The 17,757-nt window shown below is 41.8% G+C and overlaps 2 protein-coding genes across 3 annotated transcripts; one reads left to right on the top strand and one right to left on the bottom strand.

Annotated features, from left to right (window-relative positions):
• Positions 1 to 522: 522 nt before the first annotated feature.
• On the bottom strand, positions 523 to 9,670 carry LRRC34 (leucine rich repeat containing 34). 2 transcript variants are annotated; one of them, XM_069864831.1, is made up of 10 exons: positions 9,374 to 9,670; positions 8,353 to 8,477; positions 8,154 to 8,218; positions 7,298 to 7,381; positions 6,489 to 6,617; positions 5,020 to 5,115; positions 3,309 to 3,463; positions 3,062 to 3,217; positions 1,480 to 1,606; positions 523 to 1,188 (listed from the first exon to the last, which is right to left on the bottom strand). In XM_069864831.1, exons 1-10 carry the CDS (start codon positions 9,487 to 9,489, stop codon positions 985 to 987), a joined length of 1,257 nt encoding a protein of 418 aa, XP_069720932.1. In that variant the 5' UTR covers positions 9,490 to 9,670; the 3' UTR covers positions 523 to 984. The 2 variants fall into 2 exon arrangements, with proteins under 2 accessions (XP_069720932.1, XP_069720933.1); XM_069864832.1 differs by lacking the exon at positions 7,298 to 7,381.
• A 758-nt stretch (positions 9,671 to 10,428) lies between these two features.
• Positions 10,429 to 14,588, top strand: LRRIQ4 (leucine rich repeats and IQ motif containing 4). The gene is given in 9 exon segments (XM_069864961.1): positions 10,429 to 10,561; positions 11,137 to 11,309; positions 11,311 to 11,419; positions 11,422 to 11,865; positions 11,868 to 11,978; positions 11,981 to 12,246; positions 13,160 to 13,333; positions 13,661 to 13,809; positions 14,420 to 14,588. Coding segments are annotated over 9 exon segments (1,728 nt in total).
• The last annotated feature ends 3,169 nt before the right edge of the window (positions 14,589 to 17,757 follow it).

The raw sequence follows: 17,757 nt of genomic DNA, 5'->3' as shown, positions 1-17,757 counted from the left end.
ATCTCTTCAGAATTCAGGGTTTGTTATTCAGAGAAAGGAAAGCAATAAATGTCTCTGGCAAAGGCCTCTAAGCAACACAGGTTTTTGCACAAATAATTAAGTTAGTTTGCAGGAAGCTGTTTATACAAAATTCAGTAAGAATTACTCTGCAGTCCTTGCCTACAAAGGCCTATCAAAGTAAACTATGTCACACGAGCTGGTTTTGGGGTATTGTCAATAATGCAGAATGCTCTTAATGGTTGAGCATCTTGCTATTAAACAAGGGTTCCGACAGGAAAAACATTTCAAGAACACACACTAGCACTTTTGAAAGTAGATGCCACTTATCCTGTTAGGTTTTGCATATGATATTGTTGCCTTCTTACTCTGCTGTTAGTAGAATTGGAACAGACTTGGTAACAGGGAACCAAATCCGCAACAGCAGATCAACAAATGCCATTCATGCAAGTAAATTAATTAATTTGGGCAATGAAATTAGACTGAACTCTGAAGTAAAGTGGAGTAGTTCAGCTGCTGTGAGTTCAATTCATGCATCAGCAGTTCTGGAGTCTAAACTCTTCACATGCCTCTGGTCAGTGACTGCTGTAACTGCTAAGAATACAGTGTCACTCAGAGCACTCTGCTGTGGTGAAGATGTTTTTCCTCTTAATGTTACATTTCACTAAATTCTTCTGTTACTCGGGAACCCTGGAGCTACATCTGATCGTGGTGAGGCAAAGGAGATCATTTTGCTGCAGTTCTTTCTACTCCACACTAATGCATTTTCAGTTTGATAGGCTTTTAATAGCTTGGGCATTTGTAGCAACAAATTTTAAGGTTGCTGGTTTGATGTTTTCTAATGCCACTTCAAGTGCTTTTAGATCCTTCTAGACCAAAGACCCCAAAGAAACAACATACAGTAAATTTGATGCTAATATAATCAATTTACTAGAAACCAGATAGGAAAACCTCAGGCATATGGAGCGCATCAAGCTGCTGCGTGACTCACATGAGTTCTGAAACGGCTGCAATTGCCAGGCTGGCATTGGCACCTCTGTTCGGCACTTCCCCGTAACTTGGCGTCCAGTAGTAATGCTTCTTGAGGCCATGGGAGAGCTCTGCAAGGTGAACGTGCCCATCCACCCTGTACGGCTCCACGTCTGTGCAACTGGGTTTCAGGCAGCCCCTCTGAATTAATTCTGAAAATGCCTGAAATGAATAAGGACAAGAACCCGGCATACAATATTCCACTTTGACTGTGGTGAAGGGTTTAGAAGATAACATACAATAGATGAGTATTTAATAATTTCCCATATGCTGATGTCCCCTGAGTCTCATTACAGCACCACCATATTGTAATTATTTTAAAAGAAACATAGTAAAGCAAGTTTCTTGTTCAGGAGTTGCTGCAGTCTTCCCAGTGCCTGTTGAAACAAATTACAACAGTGCTAACAAACAAACCCCTACCCCTCGTAGAGGAGTTCAGAAGCAAACGTTTACCATACAGGTGGCTTCATCAAATTTGTTCCCCCAGATGTAAATGTAGGAAAGCTCCATGTTTCTTTTCATTGCATCTGAAAGAGCTACAAGTCCTTTACCACTTATGTTGTTGCTTACTACCGACAACCTAATAAACAGAGAGAATAGTTACGCAAATGTGTGCCAAACCACAGAATTCCCATCTCTTTGTTAAAACTAAGAGTCTAGCTATCATTTATTCTTAACTTTATCATTATATATTATTATATACCAGATACTGTATGCATATTGAAATGTTACATTTACGATAGGTTTTTTTTTGTATGAAGTCCAGTCATACTATATGCACTTTTTCATATTGCTAGAGGCAGTTTGGGCTATGGACCCGTTCTGTTTCTCAAGGCATTTGCAAAGCAGGTTGTTCACTATTTGGTTCTCCAGCGGCAGTGATTTTACTGCATGGTGGCCACTTCTCGTCTCCAGCCTGCTTTGAAGCCCAAGCCTTGGCACTTATCCAGGCTAAGCTTTGATCTTTGTGGAGTGGCAGTTATTTTTATATTAGCAAACCTGGAAGGCTTTCAGAGGCACCTAGCAGCCACCACCTCCTCAGTCTGCTACTTAAAACCTGTGGCTTCAGGTAACACCTTTGATCAGCTTTTACGTTCTGCCGGCACACAGTTTAATGCAGGCTACAGAATACACCCTGATGGAGAGATTACAGCTCTTTTGAGTTCACCCGGAAGCTAACTTAGAGGATTTCCTTAAGTGTTGAAGATCAGAATCAACAAATATAGAGCCTTAACCCTACATGGAATCTGGTTCTCTTAAAATTCTGAAGATGTACAGCTCTTGTTTGTTCTCACCTGTGTGCCACAGGGACCTAGGCTTTAAAGATACAAAAAGAATTAAATCAAAAAGATCTAACAGCCTTTGTGCACACACACCCCTTAGAATGACTGGAAAAGCTCCAAATCACATGAAATGAACCAATACAGAACTGATTCACCCATCACCCAAAAAAACTGTAATGGAAGAAGCAGCATGTGTCAGGCCACACAGCAGTGGATGCGAGATGAAAAAAAAAGGAAGGACAAGGAAAAGGAGATAAAATGAGTTATGAGCAGGCCTGGCAGTATGGAAGGTAAACACGAGGCATTCAGAGGGAGTGAATGGCATTTCTCAGCCTGGTGTTTTACGCCATTAGCTCACGTTAAGGTACAGGTGGCTGCATTCAGCTACCAAACACAGGCTTCCTGTGCCCCTGAAATGCATTAATATGTCCTGCCAGGTCTCCAGCCACAGTGCTGGGAGAGGACCTGAAGGCCACCTGCCAGCACCCCAGGGTGTCTCACAGGCCTTGGGGCATCCCATAGGGCAGGAAATGCCCATGACCAGGCAAAGGAATCCCACCCGCTCCATCATGCATTTCTTTCCTGAGAGAATAAAATAGACTAAAGCGTTTAGAACTTTCTGACTTTTCCATTTTGATCAGTAACAGCAAAGCTCACAGTTTTGACATGAGTTCAGCCACTGCAAAATCCAAGTTTCTTATGCACTGAGTTGTTACACCTGCAGCCTCTGGAGAAGCTGTGTAAATACTAACGCCTGAAGAGTCCTGTTGTACAAAGCCAGGGCTTCACTCAAGTAGATGGCTCCATCATCTTCTATTCGGTTTGCATTAAGATCTAGAATTTTCAGGGTTTGGTTCCGTTTCAGTAGTTTTGCCAAAAACTTTACACCATCACAGGTTATTTTATTACTGAAAGAGAGATGCACACATTGTTTTTAAAGGTTGCTAAGAAAACAAGTGTCTGATGTTAGTCCAGGCTACATCACATAGTAACTCTTACCAGCTAAGATCAAGATATCTCAGGCTGGAGTTTTCATACAACGCCTCACACAGCCGCTCTACGCCGAAGTTCTTCATACCATGTTTGCATAAGTGTAGCTCCACAAGAGAAGAGTTATTTTTCAGCATCAGAGCTATGTGAACCGTGGTCTCTTCCTGAAACCAAACACTCAGTTTCATTAAGCTGTGCTTTAGGATAAGATATGGTCTTGCTTCAATAAGAGGGAGAGGCACAACCAACAGCAAGGTTTGGTCACCAGGGGTGTTCTATTTTGTATAAAAAATTTTGTATTAAAAATAACCAGGAAACAATATGTTATGATAATGTGGAAAAAAAATACATATATACTAGAAAAATGTTTTCAGATTTGCAGCCTATATATAAAACTTGCCTGCCAGTATCAGGAACATCAATGTTTGAATCATTATGTCTAATAAGTTTTCCTCACAGTCATTGCTCTTGAAAAACCTGAGTATTTGTCAGTCTTCATGAAGAGTATTTTGTATGATGCTAATTTATTATTTCATGAAAAGAAACAGGATTGCTGTGGGAAAATATATGTCTCATCACTGTAAGGCAAAATAAGTTTATTTTGAAGTTGTCACATTTTGTTAAGAAAATAACTGAGTGAATACTGTGAGTGAAAAATAAGGCAACAGCACAGAGAAAATGGTAGAGTTGAAGGTCAGAACAATGACAGTCTCCCACGAATACAGACTGGGCCCTTACTGGCCCATACCTTGAATAACAGTAGCTTAACTTGACTTATAAAACTGAGTTTAGGAAGATCAAACTGGTCTTGCTAGAAAAGAAACAACTAACATTTGTTTAAACTGTTAGATTCACTTTGGGGAATTTAGGAAGATGTGGCCTTCATGACAATTTAGTTTTGTTATCCTGCCATCAGGAAGATTCCGTGTGTATCACAGACAACTGCTGCCAGTCTGGTGAAACCACCACTACCACCAGCAGCTCCACAGCCAAGGCTCCAGCAGGACCAGGCGTGCACAGAAGCCGGACCCCTGCAAGCAAAAGCCCTCTGCCACCTGCACACATCCAGTGGTGTGCAGCTGCCTTGCAGATTCTCTTTTCAGAGCTCGATTGTTGTGGAGAGTCTGTGCCTTTGTTTTGGATAACAATCATAGGTTTTACATTGATGAGGTTCATTCAATTGCTAAATTCATGCTTCAAACTCAGATAGGGACACAACAAAACTGCACAGCCCAGTGAACGTGGCATATTGTTGAAGTGTGCTGCTCTTCTTTAGGCTGCCAGCTCTGGCAACTGTCCGTGTATCCAATTGCCCATGTGCCACAGATACACTGCAGCCTTTTGTCCTTCCCCTCCTTTCCTGCTAAACAGCATTTCCCCCTCAGTTTGCTGAGTGAGGCATAAAACTCTCCATGCTGTAACAGCGAAACGAATACTGGGTTCACCAATACCAAGCCATCTCCACCTGCACGGTATTCAACAAATATTTATGTACCAAGAAATATTTTTTTTTTAAATTAACCGTCTAATTAAAGAGCGGCAGCCTATGATTGCACAAAGCTTGGCACAGAAAGAGAAAAAGAACATTTCTGCAACCATTTGCTTCACTTCATAAGGAAACCCAAAGAGCCATGGAGTTCAAATGTTATAAATACATCAGTACTGACTTTACTTATGCTTCTCACTTTGACTGCACGGACACCACAGTCTGCTTACATACCTCTTCGCTGTATAGCAAAGGACGATTTAGGTTTATTGCTTTGACTGATCTGTTCTGAGTCAGGGCTGTTGCTATTGCTATCAGACACTGTGTACCCTGGAAACGAAAATAAACTCTTTAGAGAAACCCATCCAATGTGTAGATCAAGCTACCAAATTACCGTGAGTTCTTAGAATTGATTGTCAGAAGATCAAAACCATCAAATGGACTCAGTTTGGAAACACTATTATTTCTGCCTCCATGTACTCTGGAGAGATGCAAGTGCAGTAAACAAGTGCTTACAGACACATAATATCTTTTCTGATAATACCAATGCCAGTTTCCTATGGAATAAGAATTGAATTAGACTAAGAAGTACAAATGACTAGGAAATTTGGCAACTCAGAAAATAAAAAGCAAGAATAATGCATCTTAATCATAGTGGTCCATTTAATTGATCTTGTATTTGGATTTTCCTGACTTATGAAGCAAAAATCAGCTGGTGTGTGTTCCCAAGGTCTTTGGCAACATTTATCCACTAGGTAAATTCATACTAAATATGAAAGATGTGGTTCACAGAAGAGAGAGTCTAGAATACAGGCCAATTTGGACTTTTTAATGAGCAAACTAGAAGGAAATAAATTTATATTTCTGTTACTTTCCAATTACACTGGTCTACACTCAAAACCATTTAATTTTAAACCAACTCTCTATCAACTCCCTACCAAGCACAAACATAATAAGCTTTCAAATAAATCCTACACTTTCCCTGTTTATGTATTCATAACACTCTTCACACTTCGACACGTATTTCCCCCTTCTAGTTTAGGAGCAAACTCTGTAGTTCCAGGAAATAAATGTAGGTATTTAAAAGCCATCCACAGGCTTTTACTGGCTAGAGTGGGAAGCGCCCTGCTCAGCACACTTCCTACCCTCCTGGTGGTCCCTGTGCACCATGCCAGAAGCTTTTGCACCCAACTCTAGGAGGCAGCAGGTTGTCTGCCATCAGACTGAGTGCCTTTCTACCCAAATCAGCACTGTTGTGCTTGTCTTTTACAGATCAAGCTCTGATAGGAGCGACAGAGCTTCGGGACTGGGCAACTTGTAGGATTCATAGCACTGCACGCTTCAGAAGAAAAACAACATTCAGGGAATAAGAAGTCCTTTCTTCAGTATAAACTGCACAGAACTTAAACAGCACAGCAAAAAAAGAACAGCAGAAACAAGCCTCAGAAAACATGAAAGCCAAGCACTTGAATTCCCAAGGACATAATGGCTCTGATACAGCATCAGTAATGACTTCACAGGTGTTTTATGCAACACGCCTTTCCAAGTATGCATTGCAATATCATCTATTACATTACCTCCAAGAATCACAAAATGTAAAATCAATTACAATAGATGGTATTTCCCCCTAATTAAGCACTGCAGGACCTTCGTAATACCCTTGAAAGATGCATCAGTGCTGATCATTTTCCTGAGTTACTCACCGTATCACAGTCTCCAAGATCCAACTTCTCTAAGGTTGAGTTAATTTGTAGCATTGAAGCAAAGAACATTCCACCTTTATTTCCTATTTTGTTGCCAGTCATCCTCAAATATCCAAGAGTTTCATTCCTCTAGACAAAATTAAAAAAAAAAAAAAAGGAAAATTTTTTAAATGGTCTGAAAAACCCACTGTCCTTTTTCTAGCTAATGCAGTGTTATACAATCTACTGTACAACTTTAGCGGTCAAATTGAGTGGAAATCAGTTCAGAGATCAAAGACTGCAAAGGAGGAAGAAAGATCTCGCCTGAGCCTCATTTCACAAACACAACAAATCTTACACACAAGCTTCATTTCCTCGGAAAACCACATTAACAATAACAAACTTGTTTTTATGCTGCTGCTGTGAGGCAATGTTTTGTAAACATGTCTCAGACATCTTGAATCAAGACAAATATTGACATCAAGGTATGGCAAATGTAATACTTCTTTTCTAGGAAAAAAAAAATCAATGGTATTATATACTCTGTAGTATAGCACAATATGTTTAGCACAGGCAAGTCCCGCTGTCATAGTTGTGATAATTAACTGTTAATGACAGCACAGTGCAACTTTCTCTTGTGTGAAATCTGATTTCTGAAGTCTGCCTTGGGAAAACAAGCAATCCCTGTGATACAGCAAGACGCTGAATGGACTGGAGACAGAGGGCCCTTTCAGCCAGCTCTGAGGTTGGCAGGACAGCCAGTACTGTTTATCAAAAGCAAAACTATCAAACTAGGTGCCATTGTCTAAATCTCCCAGACAAATACTCACATGGAGCGCTTTCGCTATCAGCTCTGCTCCGCTTGAGCCAATATAATTAAACATCAGGTTAAGGTACTGCAAAGTCGCATTTTCCTTTGGACAAATAAAACAGAAAGCAATGAGACTTTTTTTCCAGAGTGTGCCTGTATTTTTCAAAAAGATGCATCAAACATGCACTCACAACTTCTGTCCTTTCCTGCATTTGGCAGCCCCAGATTAGTAGAAGCAGTAAAAATGCTAAAGTACATCAGATGATGATGGAAAGGCAGAAAAACACATAGTGTGTATGTCCTCCTGGGGCTTACAGAAGCCACCTGGGAACCCATGTGGTCAGCATGACCAAACAAGGCAAGTGGTCAAGCTCAGGTACAGACCTTCAGGCATTTTATGAACTTAGTGGCCCTCCCTGAGCTTCAGGAACACAGGACCCAAGTGGCAACTCACCATTTTCCATCTGTATTCTGGTGCTTACAATGACAGAAAGGCAGCGTTAAATTTTTCTATGTTTAGGCCTACAAAAAGACTAACAGAAATGATCAAGTACCTAAAACAAAGGCCCTGGCACACTTGACACTACCATTATCTCCTTAGCTGAACTGAACTGTAAGTCTCAAAGCTCCACAGCTTATTCCATTGTTCTTTCTTCAGGACACCCTAGCCAAATGTCAAACAGTTTTCCACCAGAAATTAAAAATCTCCCCAGAGAATACAATCTGAGACTCCAGTGGGATGAATTTGGAAGTGAAAGTTAATATAAATGGAATTTTGCCAAACCGATGAATTCTTTTCTCCAATTTACCACAGATAAACATTATCATCACCAAATAAATTACAAGTTGCTCGACGATAAACATTGTTTGGTCACCTGGAGGAATGCTGCCATGTGCTTTGCTCCAGCATCAGTCAATACGTTATACCTAAGATCTAAGCCTGAAAAAAATGAAGCATGAAAAATGTGACAGATGCGTATCTACAATTAATTGATCTCTAACGAAAAATAATTAAAGAGGAATTAATGCTGAAATCAAGATAGCAAGGTCAAACATATGTGAAAAAAAGCCTACCTGTGACAAAAACAGTATTCCGTAAGACAGAGGCAAGAACTTGAAGATCGTCATCTGTAACTCTCTGCACAGGCACTAGATGATTATTTCCAGCTATTTTTAGCATGATCCCTTTTGTCCATTCACTGTAACATATGAATTTATGTACATGGGGAGAAGTAAAACGATACAGGAAAATGAATTTTCTCTCCAGATACGACGTGTATCTATGTTTGCACGCAGTTAGCTGCTCTGACTACCTGTGGTAACACTCTGACAGACAACATGATTCAAGCTGTACCTCAGCAGCATCCTCTTTGGTGTTCTGAGACACTGCACAGCTGCAAGACCACACTTAGCACACACTCACAGAAAGCAGGAAGAAGCAAGATGAGGAGAAGGCAGGTGGAAATAGCGGAGACTATCCTGGATGTTCCCTCATCCTCTCATTTTCACTTGTTGCCTTGCCTTTATTTACTCTATTCTGCCCTCAGGATCAAAACCTAATACAAACTATTTCCCTGCGCTGTCTTTTCTCAGGTTTTCTCTCCAGAGAACAATTAACTTTGACCCAAGAAGCATTCATGAGACGAAGCTCTCCCTAACCACATAATGAGAGAAAGTTTGAGTGGTTAATACCTTGGCAGGATTCAGAGACAGTTCAGGGAAGCATTACCAGCTGGAAGCTAACTGGATGCAGCTGAGGCTTTTTAAACAGGAGCGAGACAAAACGAAGGGAGTTAAGATGACTAGACTCTGAGTTTGGCTTCTCTAAGGGACATAAAGGCACCATCCTGTAGATTTTTCACTTTTTTTTTAATTTAACTGCTTGTAAAACTGCCCAGAAGGGATATATAGCTACAAACTTCTGCCAAGATGATGTCAAGATGAGCCAAACCAGAACTTCTGCAGTAAATGCTAAATGTGATCTGTGTTCGAGCCTGAAATTGCACAAACTTTCTCATTGCTTAATTCCATGTCTGGCCATCTTGCTTAAGGCTTTTCAGATGCATCTGAAACACACTGTTCATTATTTCCTTACTTTTTATAATCTTTATCAGCTTGTTGAAGCAGATGAGCAATGAAGGGGTTTTCGGAGCGGCCCAAGCTTTGGCAGGCCTGCACATAGCGCTGGTGAAGATCTGGATGAACTGACATGACCTGCTGGAAAACAAAACAAAGTGTTACTGCATCAGCAGCCTAGCAACATCACCATGGGCCCCAGCGCAGTGTGCTGGACTCTGCTTAACAATAAAAATGGGCTTGGTCTGAAAAGGGTTACAGCTCTTGGAATGCAACACAAGAATGACGGATCCAGACAGACAGGAAAAGCCTGAGGGGAAAATGTGGACTTGTGGGCAGGTTTCTGCTCTGCCAGGGTCTGAGCTAACAGAGAATTAACAGCCTTTTTCACTGTAAAACAGCTTCACCCTGATATCCACAGGCCTACCTGAGTGATCCGTGCTTGTGCCCTCCCCTTGTTACCCCGCGCGGACCAGCCCGTGGCCGAGCTTTGCCTTGTGGCCAAGCCTGGCAGCTCCGAGGTTTGCGCTGTTTGGTGGTGGAGCCCGTTTCCAAGGACGGTGTCCGGGCCCTTCACCAAGGCGAAGCAGCCGCCCGCAGCCAGGTCCAGCCCAGACCCTGGCAGGTGGCCCCATGGCCACACTGTAAACCTGTGTCACAGCAAGGTGGCCCCATGGCCACACAGCACAAGTCTGCACACTGAGAACAAGTCTTACGAGGAGCAGCTGTGGGAAATGGGGTTGTTCAGCCTGGAGAAGAGGAGGCTGAGAGACCTCATTGCTCTCTACAACTACCTGAAAGGAGGTTGAAGAGGAGGGAGCTGGGCTTTTCTCCCAGGTGACAGGACAAGGGACAATGGCCTCAAGCTGCCCCAGGGGAGGGTCAGACTGGATGTCAGGAAAAAATTTTCATAGAAAAGGTGATCGGGCACTGGCAGAGGCTGCCCAGGGAGGTGGTGGAGTCACCATCTCTGGAGGTGTTCAAAAGCCGGGTAGACGAGGTGCTCAGGGACATTAGTGTTTAGTGGCTGATAGGAATGTTTCCAGCCTGATGATTCTATGGCAAGGTGGCCCCATGGCCACACCACACCTCGTGTCAGGACAAGTTGGCCCCTTCCTCATCCTAGTGAAACCTGGAAACTGCCATCTCTGGAAACATGAAGCACGGTTATGGCAGCAGAGAAAAGACCATCAGTGGGAGACGACTGGTAGCTGCCTCTTGACCTCCGCTTTCTCTCTTATAACTCCTAAATGGCAGCTGAAAGTTTTTTCCTGTCCAGACATCAAAAGTCACTCAGTCACCCCTTTCCACCTCTTGCTCCTTTGCTATCAGCAGTAGCATGGCTTCAAGGGTTATCAAATTCCAGACTTGCTGGCATATTTCTGGCTCAGAAACCAACAGTTATAGAAGAAGGAGCCACCCTTTCACTATAAGGCTCTTGCAGTTTTACAGTCAGCACAGCTGAAGACAGATCCCAGTCAGTGTTTGAAAGTGGAGGCCTTCAAAACTCGAGGAGGATGCTTTGCTCAGCTCCCCTGACTCCACAATGTCACACTATGAATTTGGCTGTTGGGACACTTCAGAATGCACTGGCATTCAAATCTAAAGTCCTGCTGTACGTGCTGCAGGCTTGGATCTCAATGAACACAAGCAGCTTTTTGCAGGTGTACAAGTGAGGCTAGAATTAGTCCCTAAATGCTGAGTTCTTCCAGTATTTGTAAGCATAGGAAGGTCTTTGAGTACTGTTGATTTGTAATTTTTCTCTCAGAAATTAAAAATAAGGAGCAGAGATAGCTGAGTGTCAGCAGAGCCAGGAGGCCAGCACAGGGGCACTCACTGCCCTAAAGCTGACTATTAGTTTTGAGGATGACCATGGTAAGACTGCACAAGAAACATCAGTGACTGAAGCACCAAAGAAAGCAGCAATTTCTCCCATAAACATCACAGACAGGATATTTTTTTATTGAGTTAGACAATAAGCAATTGTGAACCATCTCACCAGAGGTCTTAAGTCAAGACTATCTGGAAGAACTGCACATGGAAAAGTACCTGATTGTCAGCATCCCTGGGACATCAGTCTCCTGAGGCATAGGAAAGTCCTCTATTTGGATCAGAATCACACACAGGACACGTGTGAAGAACTGGGGGAGCTGAAATGTCTTCTGAGCTTAGACTTGAGTAACAATTCCCTCTCCTGTAGTTTGCTGCCAGGTGTCAGCAAGTTCCTGTCCCTTCGTCAGCTCAGGCTCTATAAAACAAACTTGCATGAAATCCCAGTGCAGATCCACAAATACCTCCATCATGCTTAGCTGCCTGGTTTTTCTGACAATAATCCAAAACATCTGTCTAAAGAAACAGTGAACCTGACAAAACTCAAGGAGATTTACCTCCAGAAAAACAGATTTGAAAATTTTCCCAAGGAACCTTCTCAAATTGCTAATTTAGAAATAATAGGTCTGAAACAGGATCTAGTCAGTCTCTTCCCAGAGGAGGCAGACTTTTTGACAAACTCGGGAAGCTATTTTTAGCCTCTAATAACTTATCCTCCATTCCTCCTACGCTGCAACACTGCCAGAAGCTGGCTGTGCTGGATCTGTCTCATAATCTCCTGCACAAGCTTCCCCAGGTTTGAAAAATCTCACTGAAATGAGCGTATGCAGACTGTCTGATGACAGCCTGGAGAAGATCCCACACCAGACCTGCTGCTGGATGCTGCTGTCCAGTGTTTATCTGAGGAACACTAGACTGTGTGCAGTATCCAGATCCTTCACTAGATTAAACAGTGTCAGGATACTAGATTGGAGTGAAAATTGCTTTGATGAGATTCCTAAAAGAATACGCACTATGAAAAATCTACAAGTATTGGTCCTGGATGACAATCTGATACAGGAGGTATTTGTCCCTTTGTTTTTATTTTATTGATAACTCCCTTTTACAATTTCTAATGTCTTCATTACAGCCGAGTGCCCTACTGCAGTGAGAAGGCACGTTCTGCCCAGTGGGCACCTGGGCTTGCTTGTTATCACCAACACCCGAGCATTTAGGCAGAGCGTGAAAAGCAAGAATGTGGAAACACTGACCTTTGTGTTGAATCTTAAAGATGAAATCATGACTGGACGGATTGCTTCAGTGCTTTGGCATCTTTTTTTTTTTCTCTGTATCCATCGGAAAAATAAAAGCTGCCTTTACATAGAGTCAATATGTCACATACTGAAACAGAGCAGAGGACAATTTAAAAATGGATGTGGTGTTGTTAATGTCTTTAACACCAATAGCAATTTCAGTTCATTTGATAATGAGCAATTACACACCCTAAAGCTGTGCTATTATAAGTATAACAGCATTCATGGACGTATTCATTTTAGGGTTCAGAATACATCTTCCTTTTTATATAACGCAATGCTTCTTTTCCGAGATTTTCACTTATGCAGTTTTCTTCTTGAAATTTCATTAGAGAAGCAGTAATTTATGCAAAAGAATCATTTTCACTTTTCATTTATTTAAATTATTCGCCTCTGCACTGCACACGCAAAGGAAATGAAGAAGCAGACTGATGTTTCTGTTGAAATAAAATTAACCCCATAAGAAATCTTTCCAGTAGAGGAAACAACATGGAATTCTTGCCAGAATTTCCACCATACTGTGAGGTATAATGTTATATTAATGAGCAGAATATTCTGTGTTCATCCATCAACAGAAATGCAGCTCCACGGCATTTTCCTGGAAATTTTTCCCTTAAAAAAATAATAATCTCAGAGATTACTGTTTAATTGACATAATGTATCTTTCTAATGACTGTGTCTAGATAACTGCAGTGGTGAAAGAACTGAAAAATTCTATATGCCTTAGCCGATCTAAGAGCCAATTCAGTATCTTTCCAAAGCACATCTGCCTCCTGGAGTCCTTAGAGAGATTACACCTCGGACAAAACAAAGGAATTAAATTCAGAAGTCCTCCAGAAGACATCAACAAATTGCAGGCAGGAGCAGTAGAAGGGAAAAGATCTTAGTCTGCTGCCACGTGGCACTCCTGTGGACTTCAGCTGCTCCCAAATGAAGGACAGAAGGTTCCCCTAATCTCTTTAAGTTCATGGTGCAGCATCAGGCCAGGGCTGTCAGAATAGGAATAATATCAAAACTCAGTGTTTGAAACTCATGTTGTTTCACTGGGCTTAGTAGTTAGCCCAGCGGTGTCTCAGTTTACAAACCTTACTGCTCCACTTACTGATATTCTCTGCACATTGATTACGTATCGAGCTAAGGAGAAATCCTTTAATTATTAAAACTTATGTACACATCTTTTCTAGAATCTAAAAGAACTGCATGTGGAGAATAAATGCCTGGAGTACCTACCCTCAGCTATCAGCTTAGTGACCTGCTTGGAAATACTTGACTGTTGCAACAATCTCCTTACCCAGCTCTCAGATTCTGAATGCCAAATACAAGATGAAAACCAGTCTCTGTGTTGATGGTCTTAAGAACACAAGTACCAGTAAGCATTTTGAAAAAAAAGAAGCAAGAGAAGGAATGCAGTGCATCTTTAGGGGCTCACTCTGTAACTGTGAGGGAGTTATATAGGATAAAATTTAGGAACTGGGAATGGGGGGAAAATGCTGTGCCCAAGCTAAGGGGCCAGGATGTCCTCACCCATGACCTACCTCAGGGTTTGGGGAAAAAGATATCTCCCAGAGCTCAGCCAGAAGCAGACTCCCTGGTGTGAGACCACCTTGGTCAGCATCGGTGACTCCAGAGCAGTGAGGAGGAACTGGCTCTCTGAAAATGCTTCCCCACCCAACATTTCGATCTTCCCCACTTTTCCCTTGAACCTCTGCGTGGCTAAGTGTCAATTAGCAGGTCTGAAAGCTGAATTTGACCACCTGGCTACCAGGTGAATTGCCTTCACTAGTGAAATAAATGCCTTACTAGGAAAGCCTGAGTCTCATCCCTCAGTATTTGGGAGCAGATACTTTGAATTTTAAATGCTCTGGTGAAATGTTTGATGAACACATTCCTTACATGCACAGACTGAACTGCTTGTGCCTCATGCACGTGCTATTTATGGGAAGCATGCAGGAGCACTCTACATTATTGCTGTTCTTTGTGCTGCAGTTGTTTGCTTTAGTGTGTTCAGGTTTACAAAACCTGCTTGTTCAGAACAATCACCCGTCCCAGCTGCCTGAGGATTTGGACAGTCTTCAGCAGCTGGAGCTGGTCCTTGTGGATGGAACCCTATGATAAACCCTCCGACTGGTGTGCTGCCAGGGGACATCTGCCACCTGGGAACAGTCAGGGGAAAAGAGAGGTAAAAAGCCCATGTATTTCAAGGTAGGGTTGTTAAGAAAGCCACCACAATATACACACAAAGCTGCGGGCTTAGTAATAAGATAATTTGCAGAACAATCAACTGGGAATTCTATGCAACATCAAAAACCTTAAACCAGTGTTTGCATTAGCTATGGCAGAGCAGTGCCTTCATCACCCGTCACGTTACGGTAGGATATAGGCAACCATCAGGAAATACAGCACTGGCATAATTCAAAAATTCAGAAGGTTGTTGCAGAAAGTTGTCACTGCCCCGCCAGGTCACAGTCAGCAGGCACAGAACGGCCCTTACAACTTGCAATGGATCTTCCCTCAGTTCCTTCTCCAGTGCAAGATGAATTGTTGGTGTGTCTAAAAACAGGGCAGATCCTCTAAATCAAAACATTGCTTAAAGATGATACCAACTGCAGGTGGCATCTTCACTCTTGCTGACTGTATTTTGACTGTGTAAAGTTGAAGATCCATTGTGCAAACACACTGAACAGAACACATTTTTTTTTGTGTGATGTTTTTTTGGTTGGGTGTGGGCTTTTTTTCCAAAAGAACATTAGTCTGCATCACCAGCAGACCATGGAAGTAACTTGCTCAGAAAAAATACAGGGCAAGAAGGAAGGAGAGGCAAATCCTCAGTCTTTGATTCTTCTGAACTTGAATTATTCCTCTCTCTGTAATGTCTGTAATTTCTTCATGGAGTACTGTGCTTCTGAACTAAAAGGTGACATTCAAAGATGTGTAGACATCTTTAAGATTTACAACTCCAATCAAAGGGTCTAGAGGACGACCATCCTCCCTGGTAAGTAATTCCTCTTGAGAAAATAACAGGCTGAGGAAAAGTCAGGTGGCTGGCAGTCTATGTTAGCTGCAAACAATATAGTCTAACATAGAATAAAAGCGATTTTTGGAGACCTCAGTGTACCTGGCTTTTGCATCAAGAATATCCACCAGTAATACTGTTCCACTTGACTGTTTGCTTTTACCCCTTTCCTCCAGGTAACCAGATTCTTCTCTCCTTTTCAGATCCAAATTTTGTGGGGTGGGTTAATGAACCAAGAGGGAACTGGACCTTTTTGACACTTAAGAATCTAATGAAAAAAAGGAAGAAGGAAAAGAAAGGAAAAAAGAAGCCTGTAAAAGGATCAAAAGCCAAAAAGTTCTATTTGGTCAGTAAACTGCAGAGCTCTTTCCATTTACAAGAAGTAATGCGAGCATTTAAGCGAGTAAGAGACAAGCAGAATCAAAGCGTTTGAATAAGTATGCGTTCCAATGAAAACAGATGATTTTGAGATTTGTTTTTGTGGTTTTTGCCAACATTGACTCCAGCTGAATCAAGCAGATTCTGAAATACTTACAAGACATCTCATTCTGAATGCAAGTTATCTCAAAGTGTAAGGGCAGCTAATTAGAAATTAATCTAAATCCGTAGGAATCTTGTGCAATGAAGTGTTCTTTATTCTGAATCCCAAATTATTTTATATGCAATTCTTCAAAATCTGTTTTTCAGTTCATGACATAGAGCCATATCTAGAGGGAAACAATGTATACATCCCTGCCTACAGCAGTTTTTTAATGAGTTTTACATTCAGAAATGATCAATACTGTGTATGGAAATATGGAGGAGGATTCTAGGCAGTCAGAACATATGCACTTCTACCAGAACGTGCATTACCATACTGTCTTACAGAGGTGTAAAAAGCTGTTTTGTAAGTATCTCTACACTTCCACAGAACTGTTCGCTGGTGTTTTGACAGTCTGTAGCTGTAGTATTTTGAAAAACTGCAAGCTGTCAAATCCTTAGCATTACATCTCATCTCTGAGATAGCTTGGTGACAACTTGTAAAATGTCTGTGTACAACAGAATTATTTGAAAGCAGAAAGACTGCAGACTGCAATATTCTGCAATGATTCTGGGTCCTAGCATGTCATAACACCTTTGTTATTCAAACGAACCATGACAAACACCCCTTACTATAATTCTAGCATGCCAAATTTATATGCAACCATGTCTTTCCACAGCACTTTACTGACAGCTGCTTGTCTAAGGCATCTGATGTCCTTGTCTAGTTTTTATTCTGTATTGATCAGTTACTCCTTAAACCTCTCCAGACTTTTATTTGCAGCATATATAAAGCACAGGGATAAACTGCGACTGACCACTATGCAGACTCAAAATGCATGAGTGAGCGGGAGCAGAACCCTTTATTTGGTTTACTTGGCTGCTTGGAACTGCAGCCTTGCCCTCCCTGCCCTTGTCTGAGTTGCCTCAGAGAAGGTGGTGACATCCTGAAGGAGATGGTGAAGGCAAAGTGGCTGAGACCCAGCTCTAACTAGAGCTCCACCTCCAGGCAGTGCCCTCTGAGCACTGTGGCTACATCTGCAGCCAGGGTATGGATCTTACTTCCATTTGGCTCTTGAATCAACTGATACTGGAATCTCACTAATGTGCTTGTTGGTAATGCAGAAAAGCAGGATGGCTCAGTTTTAGTTTTCCATTTTTTCCAGGTAACTGATTTTGTTTTGATTGTTTAGAGGTTTGTAAAGATTGGCAGATAGACAGGATGTTTAAGAGAAGTGATTCAATAAGAGCTTTTTAGTGGCACAATAGGTATGACAGAATCATGAAAGGGCACAAGACTGAGAAGGGAGTCACATAGAGCAAGTGGAAAGGTTGCTAGCAGTGAGTCTGAACTCGCTGCTCTGGAGCTGAGAATGAGGAACCCAACTATGACAAAGCAACCCCAACAATCAAGTCAAGTTCAGTCAGTAAGATTATAACAGATACTGGACATTAAATATGGGCCAGCTGCTTTACTGAATTAGTGGCAGGAGTTCAAGTGGGAAAGAGGTGATTCAGAGAGATTCTTACTGAGTAGATAAAAGATCAGTTTACCAGTTGGACCAAAGGTGAATTTGAGGAAGAAAGTCTCAGGAAAGCAAGTGATTAAGAGAAGAGCTTGGTTTGCTGATGTTAAATAGAGATGATGTTGCTTCTATATAAGAATAACTCTCCTGGCATGAGTCACTGCTTGTAAGTGTCTTTTGTTGACCCTGTATGAGACAGGTGCTCTTAGCTTCATTTCAGAGT

The sequence above is a fragment of the Phaenicophaeus curvirostris genome, chromosome 10, assembly GCF_032191515.1.
Source record: "Phaenicophaeus curvirostris isolate KB17595 chromosome 10, BPBGC_Pcur_1.0, whole genome shotgun sequence".
Classification (NCBI taxonomy): domain Eukaryota; kingdom Metazoa; phylum Chordata; class Aves; order Cuculiformes; family Cuculidae; genus Phaenicophaeus; species Phaenicophaeus curvirostris.
The sequence above is the reverse complement of the archived record's forward strand: the minus strand, read 5'-3'. Positions and strand labels throughout refer to the sequence as shown.

What these genes read in the sequence shown, in the direction of transcription:
- LRRC34 (XM_069864831.1), bottom strand. Translation starts at nt 9,489, where the DNA reads ATGTCAGTTCATCCAGATCTTCACCAGCGCTATGTGCAGGCCTGCCAA. An exon ending in GCTGATAAAGATTATAAAAA is followed by an intron (nt 8,478 to 9,373) that starts GTAAGGAAATAA and finishes CATATGTTACAG; the next exon opens with TGAATGGACAAAAGGGATCA. An exon ending in ATCTTGGAGACTGTGATACG is followed by an intron (nt 5,116 to 6,488) that starts GTGAGTAACTCA and finishes TTTCGTTTCCAG; the next exon opens with GGTACACAGTGTCTGATAGC.